This window comes from Equus asinus, chromosome 18 (assembly GCF_041296235.1).
Source record: "Equus asinus isolate D_3611 breed Donkey chromosome 18, EquAss-T2T_v2, whole genome shotgun sequence".
Classification (NCBI taxonomy): domain Eukaryota; kingdom Metazoa; phylum Chordata; class Mammalia; order Perissodactyla; family Equidae; genus Equus; species Equus asinus.
In genome coordinates this window covers 4037136-4057687 of record NC_091807.1, presented here as the reverse complement: position 1 = coordinate 4057687, position 20552 = coordinate 4037136, and the positions used below count along the sequence as shown (strand labels likewise).

General features: G+C 34.5%; 1 protein-coding gene across 8 annotated transcripts in view; it reads left to right on the top strand.

The window, feature by feature from the left end:
- Positions 1–20552, top strand: part of CADM2 (cell adhesion molecule 2) — a 1002810-nt gene that overhangs the window by 863071 nt on the left and 119187 nt on the right. For all 8 annotated transcript variants that reach the window (XM_070488673.1, XM_070488674.1, XM_044750269.2 and 5 more), the window contains one exon: positions 583–753. In XM_070488673.1, coding sequence (XP_070344774.1) covers positions 583–753 — 171 coding nt within the window. The remainder of the gene's footprint in view (positions 1–582; positions 754–20552) is intronic.

Here is a 20552-nt window from a genome sequence, read left to right as displayed (position 1 = left end):
TCAATGTCAATGCCCCTGCAAATATATAAATTTAAATATTCAAAATATTCAGGTGACTGTCCTTCTTTTCTTTACCAAAGATGACAACTTTCTCATCTTAGGTATTCTTTAGCGATTGTGTGCACCTCACATTGTCCGTGTTAGAGTCCTAGCTCAAATACATGCTACTCTCTTTTAGGCATAAGCAGAAGGTTGTGAATTTGCTCTTCCCAACAGTGCTTGTGGCTCAGAAAATTATGATTCTCTCTTAGTACAACTTCAATCTAAAGAAGGGAGGTTATGATTGTAAAATGCCCTGGTTTTTCAAATGGAGTATAAAAAAGTATCTTGCACTAAAGGAATAGAAGCACTGTGCCCTGTTCTTTTATTTTACTTCTGTATTTAACTTTGAGAATTTATTTTTAAAGTAGTTTTTTTTATTTGCCCAAATTCAAGTGAATTAAATGTTAAACCAACAAATAATTGATTTTTAAAAATTGATACAGAGGGAGAAGGTGCTTTCACTGTGTCCTGAGTAAATGAAATCTGTTGCATTTTGAAAGAGAATGTCATAGAATTTTAAAATTTACATTTCACTTTTAGATGTAAAATATTTAAAAGAAGAGGATGCAAATCGCAAGACATTCACTGTCAGCAGCACCCTGGATTTCCGAGTGGACCGCAGCGACGACGGCGTGGCGGTCATCTGCAGAGTAGACCACGAAGCTCTCAACGCCACCCCTCAGGTGGCCATGCAGGTGCTAGAAATACACTGTAAGTAAACCTTACTCTCTCCCCTTTATCTCGGTGGCAAATCTTTTCATCTACATTTAAAAGCGTTTTAAAATTACCTGATTTACAGCAAAATCTAGAGCACAGTGAAGTAAAACTACCCTCATTAGTCTTAATCACATTCAAAGGAAAGGATTCCTTGCCCTAGTATCAACATAGATAAGGAAGACAAATAACGGAGATATTATAAAGTTAAAACTCCTAATCATCTTCCAAATGGTGGCTTGATGTACTTGTTTGGGTGGGAACAGGGGAGGAAGAGTGGTAATTCTGGCAGAATCAGTGAGAGCTGGGAATCAGAAGGGTTTTGGCGAACTTCACTGTATGAAAGTAAGTTTGTTATTTGCAAATGTGTCTGCCCATCTGTACTTTTAAAATTAGAGATTTTCTTTTTTTGTGAGGAAGATTGGCCTGAACTAACATCTGTTGCCAGTCTTCCTCAAGATTGTGACTGAGCTAACATCTGTGCCAATCTTTCTCTATTTTGTATGTGGGTCACTGCTGCAGCATGGCTTGATGAGTGGTGCTGTGCACCCGCAATCCAAACCCATGAACCTGGGCTTCCAAAGTGAAGTGTGTCAAACTTAACCACTATGCCACAGAGCTGACCCCAAAATTAGACTATTTTTACCTTCTCCATGAGGTATACTAACTCTGTGTGAATGTAGGGACTTATCCATTAGGTTCTCTTCGTCAACATCATCATTACACTGACTAGAGCAATATTAATTGCATGATTCCAGTATGGCAGGGGCAGAGCTGCATGCTCTGCTGGCATTATCCCATCTCATGTTATGTCATGTTGGGCATCAGCATAACAACCTGATGAGTAGTTACGCCTTCAGTCGCAGTTTACAGATGAAGACACTGAAGATTATAGAGGTTGAGTCACTTGGCCAAGTTCACACAACTAGCAAATGGTGGACTTGTAATTATGGCATTTTTAGTAGTTAACAGGGGTCTTGCGATATAGTAGGGAGTCTATAAATTCCATCAAAAGGAAACTGCATGAATTGAAGTATGCAACAAAAAGTAGAAAAGAGTAGAACAGAAGAGGTTATATTTCTGGATGGGATTACTGGATTTTTCACATATAGAAGGTTGTTTGTTTCTCTTTGTTATCTATGATGAAGTTACAGCTTGAGTTTAGAGCTTGTGTGAGATGTAAAATTACATGAAATCCTAAAATTTTCAATCTAGGTACTGGTCTTCTACTATGCCTCATTGCATTTTGTTTTCATTTATTTATTCAACAAGAACCTATTGAGTGCTTACTATGTAACAGGCATTATTTGGGGCACTGAGGTTACATAGTGGCCAGAACAGAACAACAGTAAAACAAATTGAGATTGTCTCCAAGTGTCAAAATTAGCACCCTCACGAAGAGTAACAAGCTCCGGTCTCTCATAGCATCCGCTCTAGGTAGGAATGACAGAAGAGCAAAACCAATAAATACAACACACAGCATATTATGTATTAAGTGCTAAGGAAAAAATAAAGCGGGGGAGGTGATAAAGGGTGCAACTAGAGAGGTGGGAATGGGGGGGTCAAGGAAAGTGAGTGTGTATTGCGTACATATAATATATATGTGTAGGCTATGTATGTGTAACATTTTGTATAATATATGTATAGTGTGTATATCGTATATTATGCATATTATATATGCATATTAATACATGTGTATATATTTATTATTATATATGTATATACGCATATACATATACTGTATGTAAATATGTGTAGATGTATATAATAAAAATATATATTATAATAAATATAATAATATACATATATATGTGTGTGTGTGTGTGTATATATATATATATATATATATATATATATATATTTGCAGAGAGAAGAGCAAGTATAAAGGCCCTGAGGTAAAAGCATGTCTATAGCTTTTATGTTTCTAAGAACAGAAAAATACCAGTGAGACCAGAGTGGAGTGGACTATGGGAAAAGCAGAGAGGGGATTACAAGAAAAGATCGCAGTACCAGGGGGATTAGACTTTTAAAAACATGTTTAATAGAGGAAATGTCAATCTGATTATGATTTTTAATTATTGTTCATTGTGATTCAATTATTCTTATTTTACTAGTTAGTGCAATTATTATACTTTTTTAATATTTTCGATTATGCCCCATTAGTTTCATTAATTTTTCTCCTGGTCTCATTGCAGCAGATTTAGAAACAAGCGTATTTTATAGCCTAAGCTGCGATTATCTCCAAATTTCAAACTTTATTTGCAGCAAGACCTTGGGACAATTACTGAAACTCTTCAGGCTTTGAATGTAAGCTAGAGAATACGTTTCTATGAGGAGCAAACTGGACAACTTAAGTCAAATTCAGGGTATTCGATAAACTTTGAGTAAATGTCAATGCCTTCTGTCTTAGTGCGTTCAGGCTGCCGTAACAGAATACCATAGACTGGACGCCTTATAAACAACAGAAATTCAGTTCTTACGGTTCTGGAGGCTGGAAATCCAAGGTCAAGGTGCAGGCACATTTAGTGCCTGATGAGCGCTGCCTCCTGGTTCACAGATGGCTGTCTTCTCTCTGTGTCCACACTTGGAAGGCGGGAAGAAGGAGCTCACGGGGTCTCCCTCGTAGGGGTGCTAATTCCAGTCATGACCTTCCAGAGGCCCGACTTCCTAACAGCACACTGGGGATTAGGTTTCAACATATGCATCTGGGGGCACACAAACGTTCAGTCTGTAGGATCTTCCCTTTTCTATTTCTTTTTATTTCATTGATATATCTTTCAAAATATGGAAAGTCATGTAATTCAATATGTTTGGAGGATCCAGATCATCAACATCTTAATTTAAACTTTTTTCATTTGCGTATAAAGCCAAGTAAGATCGTTTAAAAATATTTGATTACTAATTTAACTGTAATTTTCAACATATACTAAAAGAAAATAATAAAAGTTAAGTCACCATGAATGTTGAAGATTACCAGCCAAAGATCACTGGCAAACTACTGGTAGTCTAGCCAAATCAGGTTTAGTTAGTGTGCTATGGCAAAGGAGAGGGCAGACCAGCTGAACCTCTGAGTGTAGGTGAGAAAGAGTTCGGAGAGGCTTGTTACAGGGTTTGGGCTTGTCCCGAATGTTCTGCAGAGGGTTCGGGATTGGATGCTGTCAGGACTGGGGGCAATCTTGAAGGGGCATGTTGGTAGGTTTTACCTAGAAAGCAAAAGTATTAAAGCACAATTGGATTTGCTGTTATAGATACGGTGGTTAATGGTACTGATTCTTTTGGTGGTTATGTGTCCTGGTCTCTGTCTTGTTTCAGACCTGCTCATGGGTTAGACTAGCCTTTGTCTTATTCCACCCCACAGTCATGGAGTGGCTTTATGTGATCATTGTTTAGATCCTAGAGAATCACGTTTCTTGAGAATATTTCAGCTTGGCTGTCAGATACCCATTGTCAGCCGCCAAAGTCATTTTCAGTTTTTTGGGAGTCCAAAAGGGACCTATTTTATATATACTTCTTGGGCATTTTTAGCTGATCACCATATTTGAATATGCATTATTAAGCAAACTTCATGAAGGAAGGCAATTGAAGTGCCTAATTTTTCAGAAAGTTTTACATGAAAAATGTTATACTTGCTGGCCAATTAAAAATAACAACTCAGCCTATCATGGTTTAATATGTGAGTGGCTGGAAGGCAGAGACCAGATCTACTTAAATTATTTTTCTTGACATCTAGGATACTATCATCCAAGTATGTGAAATTAATTAAAACTAACCGATGCTAATGCTGAACGTTCCTTTAGGGATGCAGAGCATTCCCCAGAGATGAATTGAGGAGGGGAGCGTACAGAGGGGGCGTTTAGCAACAGTCTGCATGAAAATTAGAGCAAATTGGGTGTGGGATCCATAAACAAGTAAGAATAATGACAAAGCATCTCAGTGGCTGTTTTCAGAGACAGTAAGATCACGATTCCACATAGGTGCGCATGTGCGGTATGCATGATGTGGAAATTTTCATGGATGCAAGTAGGGGAAAATAGAAGAATTGGAAAATGAAGAATGGGGTTAGTTTAGAATTTATGGAACATTAATTTAGGATTTCCACATTGTTTTACAATGTTCCTATCATGAATAACCAGAGGGACCGACATCCAAAGAGAGGAACATTAGCATTCTGGACCCCCAGAGCAGAAAAGATAAGATTATTTTCTGTTGTGAGTGACAAGAGTAAATATATACCCCTGCGAGCATGGAAGTTGTGACCACGCCTGAACTCAAATCCTGCGTTATTGTGGAAAAGGCGAGTTTGATGAGAAAGCAGAAAGAAGTGTTGAATACATGGTGCCAAGGAGCATAATGCAAAAACCAACAGTGGGAGGACGTATCTCTAGGGCTAAGAGTTTTAGCTCTGTAACCCTGAGATATACAGTTTAGAAGGACCCAGCCTATCAAATACATCACAGCAATATGCATTTCTTTATAAAATATTAAAGATAAATGTTATTGCCACTGTGATGGGAGAGAGTCTCTTTAAACTTGAAATTTAATAAATTTAAAGTAGGCTTTTCACTGCTAACCACAAATGCCTGCGAATTTCACTATTAGATAACAGCCTACTTTGCGCCTAAACAGGGGCAAAAGGTTTTATGAATGAAAATTCTAATTCATCTTCCTATTTGTACATAGATCTCTTTGAAACAATAACTTTATTTGTCTGATGTAATTTTTAGAAAAGCAGATTTCATGAATCAGATTTTATTTAATTCTCAGTAGGAATAGTATACGTGCACTAACAGAAAGAACTATGCAAAACACAAAAAATAAGAAAATAATTAAACATAACTAGAATTATTTTCTCTAGTGACCTTGACAAAATGACTTAGAAAATCAACTTTTATTGAAAATGAGAAACACCAAAGACAGATTAGTGAAATATTTCAGAATGAGTGTTTTGAGAAAGCATTTTAGTACTATGCCATTGAACTGCCAATATGGATAAATAAGAAACCAAATGCTAAGTCTGCATGTGTGTGTGTGTTGTAAAGTATATTTTGTAGGCAATTCATCGAATCATGAAATTTTATGCTATCATTAATATTTCTTTAGTATTTCCTTTTTAGTAATGGTGCCGTACTTTGCCTGTAAAAATAACTACACATACACGTCATAAGCATTTTAAAACAATGTATAGTTAAAATAACTCATATACGAGAACTTGCTTGGGAACCATAACAAATTCAGTGTGAGGAAGGAAAGAAGGAAAGAGCGAGAGAGGGAATGGAAGGGAGGATAGAGAGAGGGAGGGGGAAGAAAGGAGGAAAGAAAAGGAGGGAGGAGTATGGAAGCCGAATTGTTAACACTATGTGTTTAAATAAGATCAGTTAGTTAATGATGACTAAAAATAAGAAATACATTATATACCTTTATGATAACGGAAAACCCCCCAGATTCAACTGTTACTATAATTATGTCTTTATAAGGGGTTGAACAATCACCTTACAAACCTGGTCTTTACCTTCTTGAGGCTTTTATTTCCATTCTAGTTAACAGGCAAGTGAATAACACAATTAATCCATTTTTTCCTTAACACTTTACTTTAAAAAATGTATTTTTAATGAGATTTCTTCCTTGTTTTGCTCTCTCTGAAACAGAATTCCTCTGTGTCTAGAGGAACTGAGTTCCTGACTGTGCATATTTGCTACTTTTCCAGCTCTCTACTGTACATTATGAGTCCTCTCTTCAGTTCTGCTGATTCCAATAAAATGCAATAAAAATAAAATTCTGATTATAGTAGAAGAGATTCCGTACAGATGGGTTTGGGGGCTGCTAACTATTTTGTTTATATCTTCATTTCCGCAGTAGATACGCATGAAACAGAACAGAAGTATTTTCAAATGGAGGCAGAATTCTTCATTGAGTGTAGATGGGGTTGATTGTCTTTTTTCACTTACAAAAAGTCTTTAAGTTCCCACCCACTCTGTCCTCCCTCCACAAACCTGGACACCTCTCGAGCCCCAGCAGCGTCTTCTAAATTGTCCTGCATTAGTTGTATCAACTATACTTCCTCTACTTTTTTATTTATTATACAAAGCACTTGATTAAACATTTCAGTCTATGTAGATTTATTAGACAAAAAGGTGAATGTTACAGGTAACATTTTAAAATAAAGTATCTCACTTCTCTGGTATCTCATTGTGAAATGCTGATTATGTAATTATCTTGTCTCCCACAAATTATCTATGTTCCGGAGTCAGAGAATATAGAAGGAACCAGGAAAAGTGAAATAAAAACTATCTTTAGGTTAAATTTTCAGACATTAAAATAAACTGTTCTACTAACAAAATGCCAAGTTTATGCCCGAGGATTCTTTAGAAGGTTTTTTTTTTTTTTTTTTTTTTTGCTGTGGAAGATTTACCCGGAGCTAACATCCACTGCCAATCTTCCTCTTTTTTTCTGTATGTGCCACCACAGGGTGGCCACTGACAGATGAACGGTGCAGGTCCACGCCCAGGAACCAAACCTGAGCTGCCAAAGTGGAGCACACTGAACTTAACCACTAGGCCACTGGTGCTGGCTCAGAAGGATTTTTAATAGAACCTAAAACATTTCACAAAGCTCATGAAATATATACATGCTAGAATCATGAAATGATCTATGCCACTTAGCAAAAGATACATTTAACTATATTAATAAAGGCAGCCTAATGTGCAACCTCTATTTAAGGTCCCAATAGCTTTTTAAACTTTTCCAAGCAAGACACATTCATTTATTGTATTACCCACAGTAATGTATTGCTGACACTTTTGGTCATGAAATAAATTTCTTTCTTTTTTTTTTTTTTAAAGATTTTATTTTTTTTTTTCTCCCCAAAGCCCCCCAGTACATAGTTGTGTATTCTTCGTTGTGGGTTCTTCTAGTTGTGGCATGTGGGACGCTGCCTCAGTGTGGTCTGATGAGCAGTGCCATGTCCGCGCCCAGGATTCGAACTAATGAAACACTGGGCCGCCTGCAGCGGAGCGCGCGAACTTAACCACTCGGCCACGGTGCCAGCCCCATAAATTTATTTCTTTTATATGTATCAGGAATATTTTATTCAGAAAAAAGAGCAGCTGGATCACCAAATATTTTAAGTCATCAAAATGAAGGGATTTGAAATATTACTATAAGATTTCTGTTGTTGATAGAAGTTGACATTTTTTGTGTTATTAAAGCTCAATGCAGAGGAGTATATATGTTTGTGAGTAGAGATTCCTAATTAAAAAAATAATAAATTGATACATTAAAATTATATATATAATGTACTCATAAGTGGCCTTTCCTAATCAAGCTTATCATAAATTATGTATTTATAAAATGTTTTGGAAGTTTTAACATTTTTTAAGTATGCAAATTAATTTCATAAAAAGATAGTCAAAAATAGCCCCAAATTGATGGAAGATATGTATAGTACAGATGCCCATATAACTTTTGCAGTTAATTTTGAGCCATTTTAGTGGAGAATAATAACTGGATAAGAAAATGAGACAGAAATGATTTTTACAAGTGAAACCTAATATTTAGAAAATAAACACATTATTAATATCTAATAGTCTTGATTTTCAAATTAATAACTATTTCTATTTTATAAATCTATTTTAAAAAAGCAGTTGAGCTTTTTCTTCTTTTTGAAGTAACTATGTATTTAATCTCCCAGAATTTTCCAATCGTTTTAGTTCCGGTTTCTGAATGAATTATAATACGTACACACACACATTTCTAACAGAAAAATGTATAGTTATAAAACCACTGTAATCAATTGATAAATTAAACTTTATTAGATTAGCTCTTAATATATTAGGAATCATTTTCATTGCTATTTACTGTCTGGATCCATTAGACTGTTTTTTTTTTTTTTTTTTAGTGAATAGGCTTTATTTTTTAGAGCAGTTCTAGGTTTACAGAAAAAATAAGCAGAAAGTACAGAGTCCCCATACACACCTCCATCCCACCCCCCTCACAGTTCCCCTATTATTTATATCTTGCATGATCGTGGTCCATTCGTTACAGCTGATGAACTAGTATTGATAGATTATTGTTAACATAATTTACATTAGAGTTTGCTCTTTTTGTTGTGTAGTTCTTTGGGTTGTGACTAATGTATAATGTCATGTAGCCAATTAAATGTCATGCAAAACAATTTCACTGCCCTGAAATCCCCTGTGCTTCACACTTCTTGGTTGCTCCTTTCCTGCCTCAGCTCCCTGGCAACCACTGATCTTTTAACTGACTGTGTAGTTTTGCCTTTTCCAAGGTGTCTTACAGTTGGTGTTATACAGGCTATAGCCGGTTCAGACTGTCCTCTTTCACTTACCAATATGCACATAAGGTTCTAATGTGTCCTTTTGTGGCTTGATAGCACATCTCTTTTTATTGCTGAGTAATATTACATTGTCTGGATGTACCAGAGTTTCTTTCTTTATCCATTCACCTATTAAAGGATATCTTAGTTACTTCCAATTTCTGGCAATTAGGAATACAGCTACTATAAATAGTCACACACAAGTTTTTGTGTGATCGTAAGTTTTCAACTCCTTTGAGTAACTTGCATTTCAATTTTAATTAGAATAAATTTTAGCAAACAAAGGTAAATTAAGTGACTATGAAAAGAAGAGGCAACATATCTTAATATGTTCCTACAACTAAAACATAAAATTTCAGAAAATCTAAAAGTTTATCTTCTACTGTATATAGTATTGCTGGATTGTATGGCAAGACCATGTTTAGCTTTGTAAGAAGCTGCAAACTATTTTCCAAAGTGGCTGAACCATTTTGCATTTTTACCAGCAATGAGTGAGTGTTCCTGTTGCTCTGTGTCCTCACCAGCATTTGGTCTTGTCCGTGTTTTGGATTTTGGTCACCCTAAATAGTGTGCAGATGTATCTCCTTGTTGTCTTAATTTGCAATTCCGTAATAACGTATAATACTGAGCATCTTTTCATTTGCTTGCTTTCCGTTTGTATATCTTCTTTGGTGAGGTGTCTGTTTCGATCTTCACCAGTGTTTTAACTGGGTTGTTCTTATTGTTGAGTTTGAAGAGCTTTTTGTACGTTTTGGATACCTGCCCTTTATTAGATATGGCCTTTGCAAATATTTCTCCCGTTGTCTTTTTATTCTTTTAACAATGTCTTTCTCGAGAGCAAGCATATATAGTTTTAATGAAGTCCCACTTTTTAGTGGACTTATCAATTTTATCTTCCTCCTTCATGGATTATGCTTTTGGTGTTGTAACTAAAAAGTTATCACCAAACCCAAGATCATCTAGATTTCTCCTATGAAGATGTACAGTTTTGAATTATACATTTAGGTCTCTGGTCCGTTTTGAGTTGATTTTTGTGGAAAGTGTAAGTCTATGTCTAGATTCCTGTTTTTGCATGTGGATGTTCAGTTGTTCCAGCACCATTCCTTGAAAAGACTATTCTTTCTCCACTGAATTGCCTTTGCTCCTTCCTTAAAGATCAAAGGAGCAAAGAAAAAACTTGGCAGTATTTGTGGGGTTTTCTTTCTGGACTCTCTATTCTGTTCCATTGATCTGTGTATTTTTTCATCAATACCATACTTTCATGATTACTGTAGCTTTATACTAAGTCTTGAAGTCAGGTAGTGTCAGTCCTCACACTTTATACTTTTTATTTAATATTGAAATTGTGTTTATATTTGTAAATTTGTAATGATAAATTTGATTACATTTGTAATTAAGACAAATGTAATCAATCACTATATTAAACTATATTGTATTAATCCCTGATGCGTCAGGAAAGAGTGTAATTACCAGTCACCATCTAGGTCCAATAGACATTTTATTTTTAGCTTTTTAGGTTTCAAGTTGTTCTCTGAATCGTGTATAGATGTAATATTAAAGGGGTAGTGAAAAACAACTTTATTAGACTGTCTAATAAGAATTTAAATATAGCAAAGGTGAATTTCTATTGTACATTTTCCTGGATTTGAAGATATATCTATCTGAAATGAGTAACAACTGTCATGCATGATCCTGGAATGTATTCCTATTGTAAATACTGAGTCCAGATTTCAAATGCATCTCTAACGTGTGCTAGCTTGTCACTGCTTCTGGTTCTTCTTGCACTTGCATTGTCATAACGTAATACTTTAAAAAACTTTGATGGTTCATAATTTGTCACAGACAGTAAAAATATCTTTGCTCCACAGTTGCAAAATATTTTCATTCTTAGATTTATAAGCACCAGTTAAATTGAAAAAATAAAATGAATTTTTAAATTTCTTTATCATCAAATGCCTTCAGCATTTTTTTCTTATGAACTTACACATTATTTTGGATAAAAACCATAAAAGATGAAACAATATTGTCATATTTCCTTTTTAGCAAAATCATGTTACAAAATATTGTGGGATGAACTTCTTCCTTTTGTTTCCTTAGAAACAGATTATCCACTTACTAATTTCTGAGTTTGATAAAATTCATCTGGAATATCATATGTGAAGACTTCTATTTCACCATCTTCGTTAGACTCTTGAGTTCTACTATTTTCTCCTTGCATTTATCCTCTGATCTCTCTAAAAATTTTGTGATATCTTCCTCTGTCAATTTCTTTCTCTTGCCGTTATGAGCAGAAAATGAGATTCTGAGTCCTCAACTGAGAACATTAAAGCTAAACAACCAACAAACAGGCAAACAGAACTACAGTGATGGTGTTTTTATTTCCAGACTTCTTTTCTATCACACGAAAGAAAATGCAAAACCCAAGCAATTGTATAAGTAAATAGCAATCAGGCGACAGTGATGATTTATATCACTCTTGTGTAATCCTTCCACACAGGCACTGTCTAATAGAACTTTCTGTGTTGATAGAAATGTTTTATATCTGTCCTAAAATAGTAGCCAATAGCTAGCTACATGTGGCTCCTCAGTGCTTGAAATGTGGATCTTGTGACTAAGGAACTGCAGTTTAAATTTTATTTAATTTTAATTGATTTATGTTTAAATGTAAATAGCCGTGTGTGACTAGTTGTTACCGTATGGGACATCACTACTCTAGATGATTTCATCATCCTTCCCTTTTCTTATTACATCATTCCTTTCACCATAGTTGGGATAACTGATGAGTTAGGGATAAGTTAATAGTGATGTAATTCATAGAATGATGAAGTAGCAAGACTTTCATTATATAGGAAATATAACACCACTGTAATTTCATAATCTATCTTAGATTTATGAAATAGTCTAATGTTTTCATATCGTAATTTCAAGGTAAGATAATTTTAAATCTATTTTTAAAAGTGAAATTTACCTTTGTTTTTTGGAGCGCCTCTAAGAAAGAATACAAATCATTAAATACGTTCTTTAAGAGTAGTTAGAACTATTTCAAAAAGAAACTCAAAAACTAAAATTGAGGCCATCGGACTTTAATAATAATAATAATGATAATACAGAACTTTCCAGTTCTTTCTAGGAGGGAAAATTTTATTTAGACTTTTAAGAACAAGGCCAGTGATTTTAGTGATTATTACAGAACTGCAGAAAGTTTTTTTTGTTTTGTTTTGCGGAAGATTAGCCATGAGCTAATTGCTGCCAATCCCCCTGTTTTTGGTGAGGAAGACTGGCCCTGAGCTAACATCCGTGCCCATCTTCCTCTACTTTATATGTGGGACGCCTACCACAGCATGGCATGCCAAGCGATGCCATGTCTGCAGCTGGGATCCGAACCAGCGAACCTGGGGCTGCCAAAGAGGAACATGTGCATCTAACCGCTGCGCCACCTGGCCGCCCCTGCAGAAAGTTTTATTTTGCCCTCCAAAATGCCTTTGTAATTTTATTTATGATGCTAAGATTTTATAATTTGTGATTTAGTTTTGACTCAAGACTAGTATGCTCACCCTGGAGCCCATAAGTAGGTGGTGGTGGCCCCACTGAGTTTTTGAGGTGGTATGTAAGCTGGGCCTGTGGAGGGATGGGCTGTGATTTTACAAGACCAGAATATTTGGTGTCCAAATACAGGTTAATAATCTCTGGGGTGAAATAGAAACTTTTTAACAAAATATATTTTGACTACAATGTGACCCTAAAAATCAATATTGCATTTTTTAAAGTTCGAGTTCTGAAGTCAGACAAGGCTGGGTTGGAATCCAAGCTATGTGACCCCACGCTAGTTGCTCTAAGCCCCAATTTCCTCATCTGGAAAACGTGCGCGCTTCATATTTTTTTGTAAGGATTAACTCAGGTAATGCTTTATAAGTGCTTGGCTTTCTGTTATTATTATTGCTGTTGTTATTATTAGTAGGAAGGTAACATATTTTACCTTATGAATGCAAGGAAGTATAGCAAATCCTTTCTATGAGGTCTGTACATTGTGAAGGAGAGAGGAAAAGCCTGAGACTACAAACAGGAAGTCTGTGAAAGAGGTAAAAAGACTATATAGATTGCTACTTTGTAATTTTGCAGAGGACATGTGCTATTCACCAATGCTGATAAAAATCAAACTTAAATTTAGTGATATCAGGAAAATAAAAACAATTTTTAAAATATTTTTCTTTTGATTAATAAAAGCTATAAATAAAATGTCTTCATCCTAAAGGAGAAATTTCAGGAGACAATCTACTGTAACTATGCAATTATTTTTTATTTGACTTTTATCAATTTAAATGTTTCAAAATATACCACTAAATTTAAGGATTATTATTATAATTATTTTTGTTATTACTGTGATGATGGTGATGATGATGATGATTTTGACCTTTCTCATATTTACCAAAATGCTATTTAAGGAGACATTTTAGAGATTAAATAATGTATAAAATACAAACAAACGGTTTAGCTGACTAAACGGCTAATGAACAGAAAATGAGATATCAACTTCAATACTAAGTCTAAAACTACAGTTTTATGTTGTCGTCATATTTGACTTAACCTATGCATTGTCTATTAATGTTGTATGTTTGTTAAATAAGCATTGAGTGCTTAGGCCGTCCCATGGCAGATTCATAAAACATGAAGCTTTATATTAATGTGTCAATTCATTGTTTATTATTTCTTTTTTGTCCCCAAGATGAATCCATTTCATGGAGCCTTTGATAAATTGTCTTTAAAATAGCATCAAAACATAAACAGCTTGAAAATTTTTAGAAATACAAGTTATGATTTTCCATTTTGTCCTTTAAGTGATGATATGGAGGGTTTTTTAATTAAATGAGCTTTCAGAAGCGTCAAATGGCCTATCTAGTGATGAAATTTGACAAGAGGCCTTCCTAAGCAATCCATCTCCTGTGTTGAAGCTATTAACTAGTTGAATTTCTTTCCGCCCTTCAAGCACAACTAACTCAATTAACAATATCAAAACTATGCATTTGATATCACCATATCAGATAATTAATACAAGAGAGTTTAATTTGATAAATTCCCAAATTTTATTTATTTTATTATTTCAATTATAATAAATTCCAAAATTATAAATTCCTTCATTCCCTAAATATTTCACAGTTATTCTAATAACTGGAATAAAATATACCAGAAACAATTATTTTAAACTAAAATGTATGTGAGGATAATAAATGAGATATAGAGAAAATGCACTTACAATGATGAGCCCACGGTTGTAGACATTTATGAATTAGAACATAAACAAAAATATTGATGCATTTGTCATCTAGATTTTTACTGCTACCTTTCCTTCTCCATAGGATCTTCCTGTGGCTCAACTTTATGAGTCATTTTTCTCCAAATCACTCCCTGATCCATTCAGTTTTACATGCTGCCAGATATGCTCCTAAAACTTAGTTCTGAGCCTGATACTCACTTGATCACAAACTTGGGATGATTTCTTAGTGCTCTAATGCGATGTCCAAACTCTTCAGCCTTTCATTCAAGGCTTTGAAAATGTAACTCCCTATAATGCTGCTGCTCTCAGCACCTTTTCTCAGATAACGCATCCTACACTTTACAGAATTTCTAGATGCCTCAGACACAGTCTACAGTTTTCTCTACATCAACCCTTTTTTCAACTCTTTGTCTGAATTCTCTTTTCTTTCCCTCTGGAAAAATTCTGGCAGTTCAAATACTCTGTGTTCTTTGAATTGTTTTAAGTGCCACTTCTCTAGGTAACTTTTTTTGTTTCTGACAAATATGTATAATCTCTTCCTCCATAACTCCCGTAATACTTTATCAGAGTGCTATGTTGCTTTCAATTTTGAGCTTTGCTTTATTTTGAACTATACATGATTTATCTTTCTCACTGGGACTAAATGCCTGTGGGTTACGATATTTGTGGCTGTATAGTACTTGAGGAGTAGTACCAGTGTGTCTTATACACACAATAATTCATACACATTTGTCAAGTAAATAAATGCTTGCCACAAAAGTAGTTTTTCACCAGAATTAAAAGGAGTTTAACAGACTGTTGAAGGAAAGCAGCTGATAGTTTTGAGCTTGTGAAAAGAATTTTATGAGTTGAAAGGAAAGTGAGATTTTAGTTTTACTTCAGATTTACAAATAAGAAAAGTAAATCAGATGTCTGAGCAAAAGGGAGTCCTACGCAGAGGAAGTGAGTGGCTGGTAGTGCAGCAGCTGGGAGGGTCCAGGTTGAGTCTTGGTATTTCAACCCGATGGTCCTAGTACAAAGTGGTGGACCTTGAGGTCTGGATTCGGTTTGATTTATGGCTTTTTGTTTCAGGAAAGTATCATAATGGCCTTACTCAGAGTACTTAGGATTTCCTTCATTTCAAAAGTAAACAGAGATATGAGAAAAGATCAAGTATCCCATATAAGTGCTCACAATTTCACAGTTCTGTAGGGGTTCCCAGTCTGTTGTAGCAAGGAAGAGATATATAGGTGGTGAGTAGAGTAAATGTAAATATTTAAAACCAGGGCACTATTGACATTTCGGGCCAGATACTTCTTTCTTGTGAAGGGCCTGTTTTGTGCATTGCAGAATATTTAGCGGCATTCCTGGCCAGTGGGATCCCCCCTATATCTCTCCCACAAGGTGACAACCAAAAATGTCTCTAGATTTTGCCAGGTCTCCTTGGGAGGCAGAATTGTCCCCAGCTGAGAGTCACTATGTTAGAGTAAACCCAAAAATGGCTTCACAAAGGTGAGTTGGTACATAGTATTCTTTACTATTAATGTAAGTAAACCAAGAGATGTTTATAAGGATGGTAAATAAATCTTTTTGTTTAGAAACCTTTATGTAATAAAATTGCTATAAGGCAAAACTCTTTCATCTGCAAAACACTTAGAAGTTTCTAAATTTCTGTTGATAATTTGTTGTGATGATATATTTATGTTATTCACGGTTGAGAGGAATATATGGGTAAGAAGGATATACTATAATGAATACGATAAAAGAATATATTTTATTTTTAAAAATATTTTCCCAGTTTTATTGAGATATAATTGACATTTAACATTTATTAGTTTAAGGCATACAACATAATGATTTCATATATGTGTATATTGTGAAACAATTACCACAACATTCAGTTAACGCTGTTATCTCACATAGTTCCTATTTTTTTCTGATGAGGAAAACTTTTAAGATCTACTCTCTTAGCAACTTTAAAATATACAATACAGTATTGTTAACTGTGGCTGTCATGCTGCACACACATTACCAGAACTTCTTAATCTTATAACTGGAAGTTTGTACCTTTTAAGCACCTTCACCCCAAAGAATATTTTCATCTGTCAAAGAGGAAAAGGACATGAGACGGAGATGTGAGGGACCTAAAAAAAAAATAAAAAAAGAGAGAGAGACAGACAGACAAACTGGTAGACAAGTTATACATAGAATTCAGTAACGTTGCCTGATAAGTTTTATAAACTGCAGATCATATGGAGCCAAAGGCAAACGTTGGTCCAGGTTCCAATTCATCCAAATGGACAGAGTAGAAGAACAGAAAACACAGCACATACTACACAGAATGCCAGTCCCTAGTGTAGTGTGAGAGAGAACGGGAAACCCAAATGCACTGAAGTGTGACTAAGATCAGGGCAGAGAAGAACAGAAAGCCCAGAGTGATTTAAGATTGTGTACCTGGGGTAAGTCGCTTCTCCGAGCCTCCAGTTCAAGTTGGGCGCAATAGGTCAACAGCAGACTCTTCCTTGTATGCTGATGAAAGAGTCCAATGAGCCAACGTATACAGAGCATTTACAACGACTATTACACACCAAGTATTTCATCAGTGTTTACTAATATTAGAAGATAGCTGTGACAAATTTAATTTTGTAACACATTAGTGGTCCTAACAAGTAGTCTAAAAAGTTACAAAGAGCATTACTCATGCATTTATTTGGCAAATGTTTAACCGAGGTCCAGGAGTTGTTCTAGGACTGAAGAGAGACCGATGAACAAGACAGGGATAACTTCTGCTCTCAGGAGTGAGCTGTCTTAAGAATATGCTGAGCACTCCATGCACCATTTATGAATACAAACACCTGAGCTTTAGTGTTACAGTGTGAACGTTACAAGATACAAGGTTATAATTTTACAACTCTAGCTAAACAATGGATAGAAAAAAACTTTGTATGTTTTAGTAACTACATAAATGTTTGTTAAGTGAATCATTTGGAAGTACTCATAGGAAATAATTTTTTTTTAATTTTTATTTTTTTCGGATGTACATCATATTTCGAATTCTGTATACACTACATCATGTTCACCACCCTAACACTAATTATAGTGCATCGCCTCACATGTGAGCCTAATCACCCCTTTTGCCCTCCCCCCTCCCCCCTTCCCCAATGGTAACCACTAGTCCAATCTCCAATGCTATGTGTTTTTTTTCTTTTTTGTCGTTGTTTTTATCTTCGAAGATGTGGTATTTATACATGATGGACTACCACTCAGCCATAAGAAATGAAAAATCCGGCCATTTGTGACAACATGAATCGACCTTGAGGGTATTATGCTGAGTGAAATAAGTCAGAGGGAGAAAGTCAAATACCATATGATCTCAATCATAAGTAGAAGATAAAAACAACGGAAATAATGTTTTTGGACAAATAAAATTATCAAAATAACATTTTCCTTTCAACCAAAGATCCACATAATGCCCTAAGCAATGTAAATGACTAGTGCTTTACATTATAAACCATCTTTGTTCATTCAATATATTATACAATGTGAAATGAGACAGTAAGCTAACATTAGATGTTAGTTTAGTTTTGCTTCTCTTGTTCAGCAATTTGACCATCAGCCATAAAAGAGTTAGATGTTACTTTTATATTACCTTAAATTCCTGTTGTATTTCTTTGAGTACAGAAGGGCTAAGGTTTCTTTTTTTTTCTTTTTGGTAAAAACATTTGATTTAAAACTTCTTTTATTCAGCTACAAAACCCTTATGATGGATAAATGTTGTTGAAACACTAACAATAAATACTTTAAGAGCTCGTGCTTTCAAGATTGTCCATTAGGTGGTTTAATAGTAGCTTGATCACAGATCTTTCTCTTTTCTACAATCTTTGTTAAGGATACAGAAAATCCATTCCACTGGATCAATATCTTTACTTTGATTCAAATCCTGAATCATTCAAATAGAGCAAGAGGTGTCCTTACTTCCCAAGTTCATAAAGCTTTTCAAATTTTGGATAAAAAAGTACAATCTTTTGCCCATTAATCTATCTCTTAATAATAATTGTGCTTCTTTTTAAATGAACACCAGAATTTGTCAGATAAGTAAAAGAAGTTATAGTTAAGAAAATGTCTGTTTTCATATTTTAATAATTTTAAAGTTGGACTCTAAAGAATAATATTTTTGCAACAAAAGCCTTAAAGAAAATACATATGCTTTCATAATATCTACATATTTTGTTTATTTACTAGTAAGTACTGAAAAATTATTTGTGGATGAATGAATATATCCCTATTTTTTATATGGTTGTGCAAAACTTTGTCATTTGCTTGCATTTTGAGAGAAATAGGAAGTAACTCATTCATTTATTCATATAACATTTGATGAACTCTTGCAACATATCAGGCATTTAGTTAGGATCTGAAGACATGCAATTGAATAGGTTAAGATCTTGGATACTGAATGTTCAAAGTGTGGGGATAAGCATCCAGGTTAGAAAAAATATTTTACTAAATGTAGGGTTTATAGTAACGATATATCCTGTATTATGAAATTATTTAAACCTAATTATTTACTATTTCTTGTCATTCATATGTGTATATACTAACATATTATGTATTATAAACATCACATATTATATATGGTGTATATTATATAAATAGGTTTATGTTCAATAAATATGGAGTTGTAGAGTTGGCTTATCTGAAGACATTTTAAAACAGACATAGAAATTGTCAGTTTGCAAAAAAAATCTGAGTTCGTCTTACAGGACAAAGCAAGTATAAATTAATACAAGTAATAATAATGCATTTTTACTAACCCCACTTTTTTTACTATCAATTGGTACAACACACTACATTATAACAGGAATTAAAAAACAGAACATCATACACATCTGCAAAGTACTGAGGAGAAAGTGTCATTCAATTTTGTGACAAAGTGGGGCAGGATTAAATGCAACTCATATTGCATCTAGACTGGAAAATAGAGGAATTATTTCCAAAACAAGCATGGAATTACTATTTAAGTAAACTTTGGATAAAAAAATATTCTCAATCCTTTGAAATATATTTGAAATGAAAAACTGCAACCAGGAAGAAAATCTACAAATAAGACAAGGAAAGCAATCTTTTTATAATTCTTAATAGATCACTTCACAAAGGCATGCAATGAAAGGTTTGAATTATGCAGTATTTATATTCTCATTCCTGTTCATAGCTGGGTTAGTAAACAATTAATAGCATAATACGTGCATAAATTTAAGATTATTTTATAAAACCATTGTCCTATTATCTGTTGTGCATTGTGCCATTCCTGAAAAATTCTCCATTCATTTTGATATAAAACAAAATAAATAATACAGAAAAATATGTTTACATTAGGATTTCAATTATTAAAATATTTTGAAGAATTAGGAAATTGAAGACTCTTAAAATTAACTTTGGTTTTTAGATGACAATAATTTTTATCTTTTCTTTTTGTTGGCTAACTAAGATATCTAAGTATAGGAGTTCTATGCCAGTTTGAAATGATTATTTCTAGAATGTCGTTGATATTTCACTAAATAATTCTCTTCTAATTTTATCCTATGGGGGTGCTTGATCAACTCCCTAATGGATATAATAAGGTGACAGATGAAAATAAAATAAGAACAGTATTGACAGAGACCTTCGTCATTAAGTAAAAATCAGTTAGGCTCAAATTACTTTCTTTTATTAAAAACGATCTTTGAGCGTCCGACATCCCACAACTAGAAGGACCTACAACTAAGATATACAACTGTGCACAGGGTGGGGGTTAGGGAGATAAAGCAGGAAAAAAAAAAAAGATTGGCAATAGTTGTTAGCCTAGGTGCCAATCTTTAAAGATTTTATTTTTTTCCTTTTTCCCCCCAAAGCCCCCTGCTATAGTTGTATATTCTTCGTTGTGGGTCCTTCTAGTTGTGGCATGTGGGACGCTGCCTCAGCGTGGTTTGAAGAGCAGTGCCATGTATGCGCCCAGGATTCAAACCAACGAAACACTGGGCCGCCTGCAGCAGAGCGCGTGAACTTAACCACTCGGCCACGGGGCCAGCCCCAATCTTTAAAAAAAAAAAAAAAATTTTCTTTGAGAAAGAGTCAAGTTTGGGGTAATAATCATATTATTGTAGTATTTGATGTGGTAAAAAATGTAATTTTGTGTATATTGCTAACATGGCATGTTTAAAGAAGAGTGCTGACATT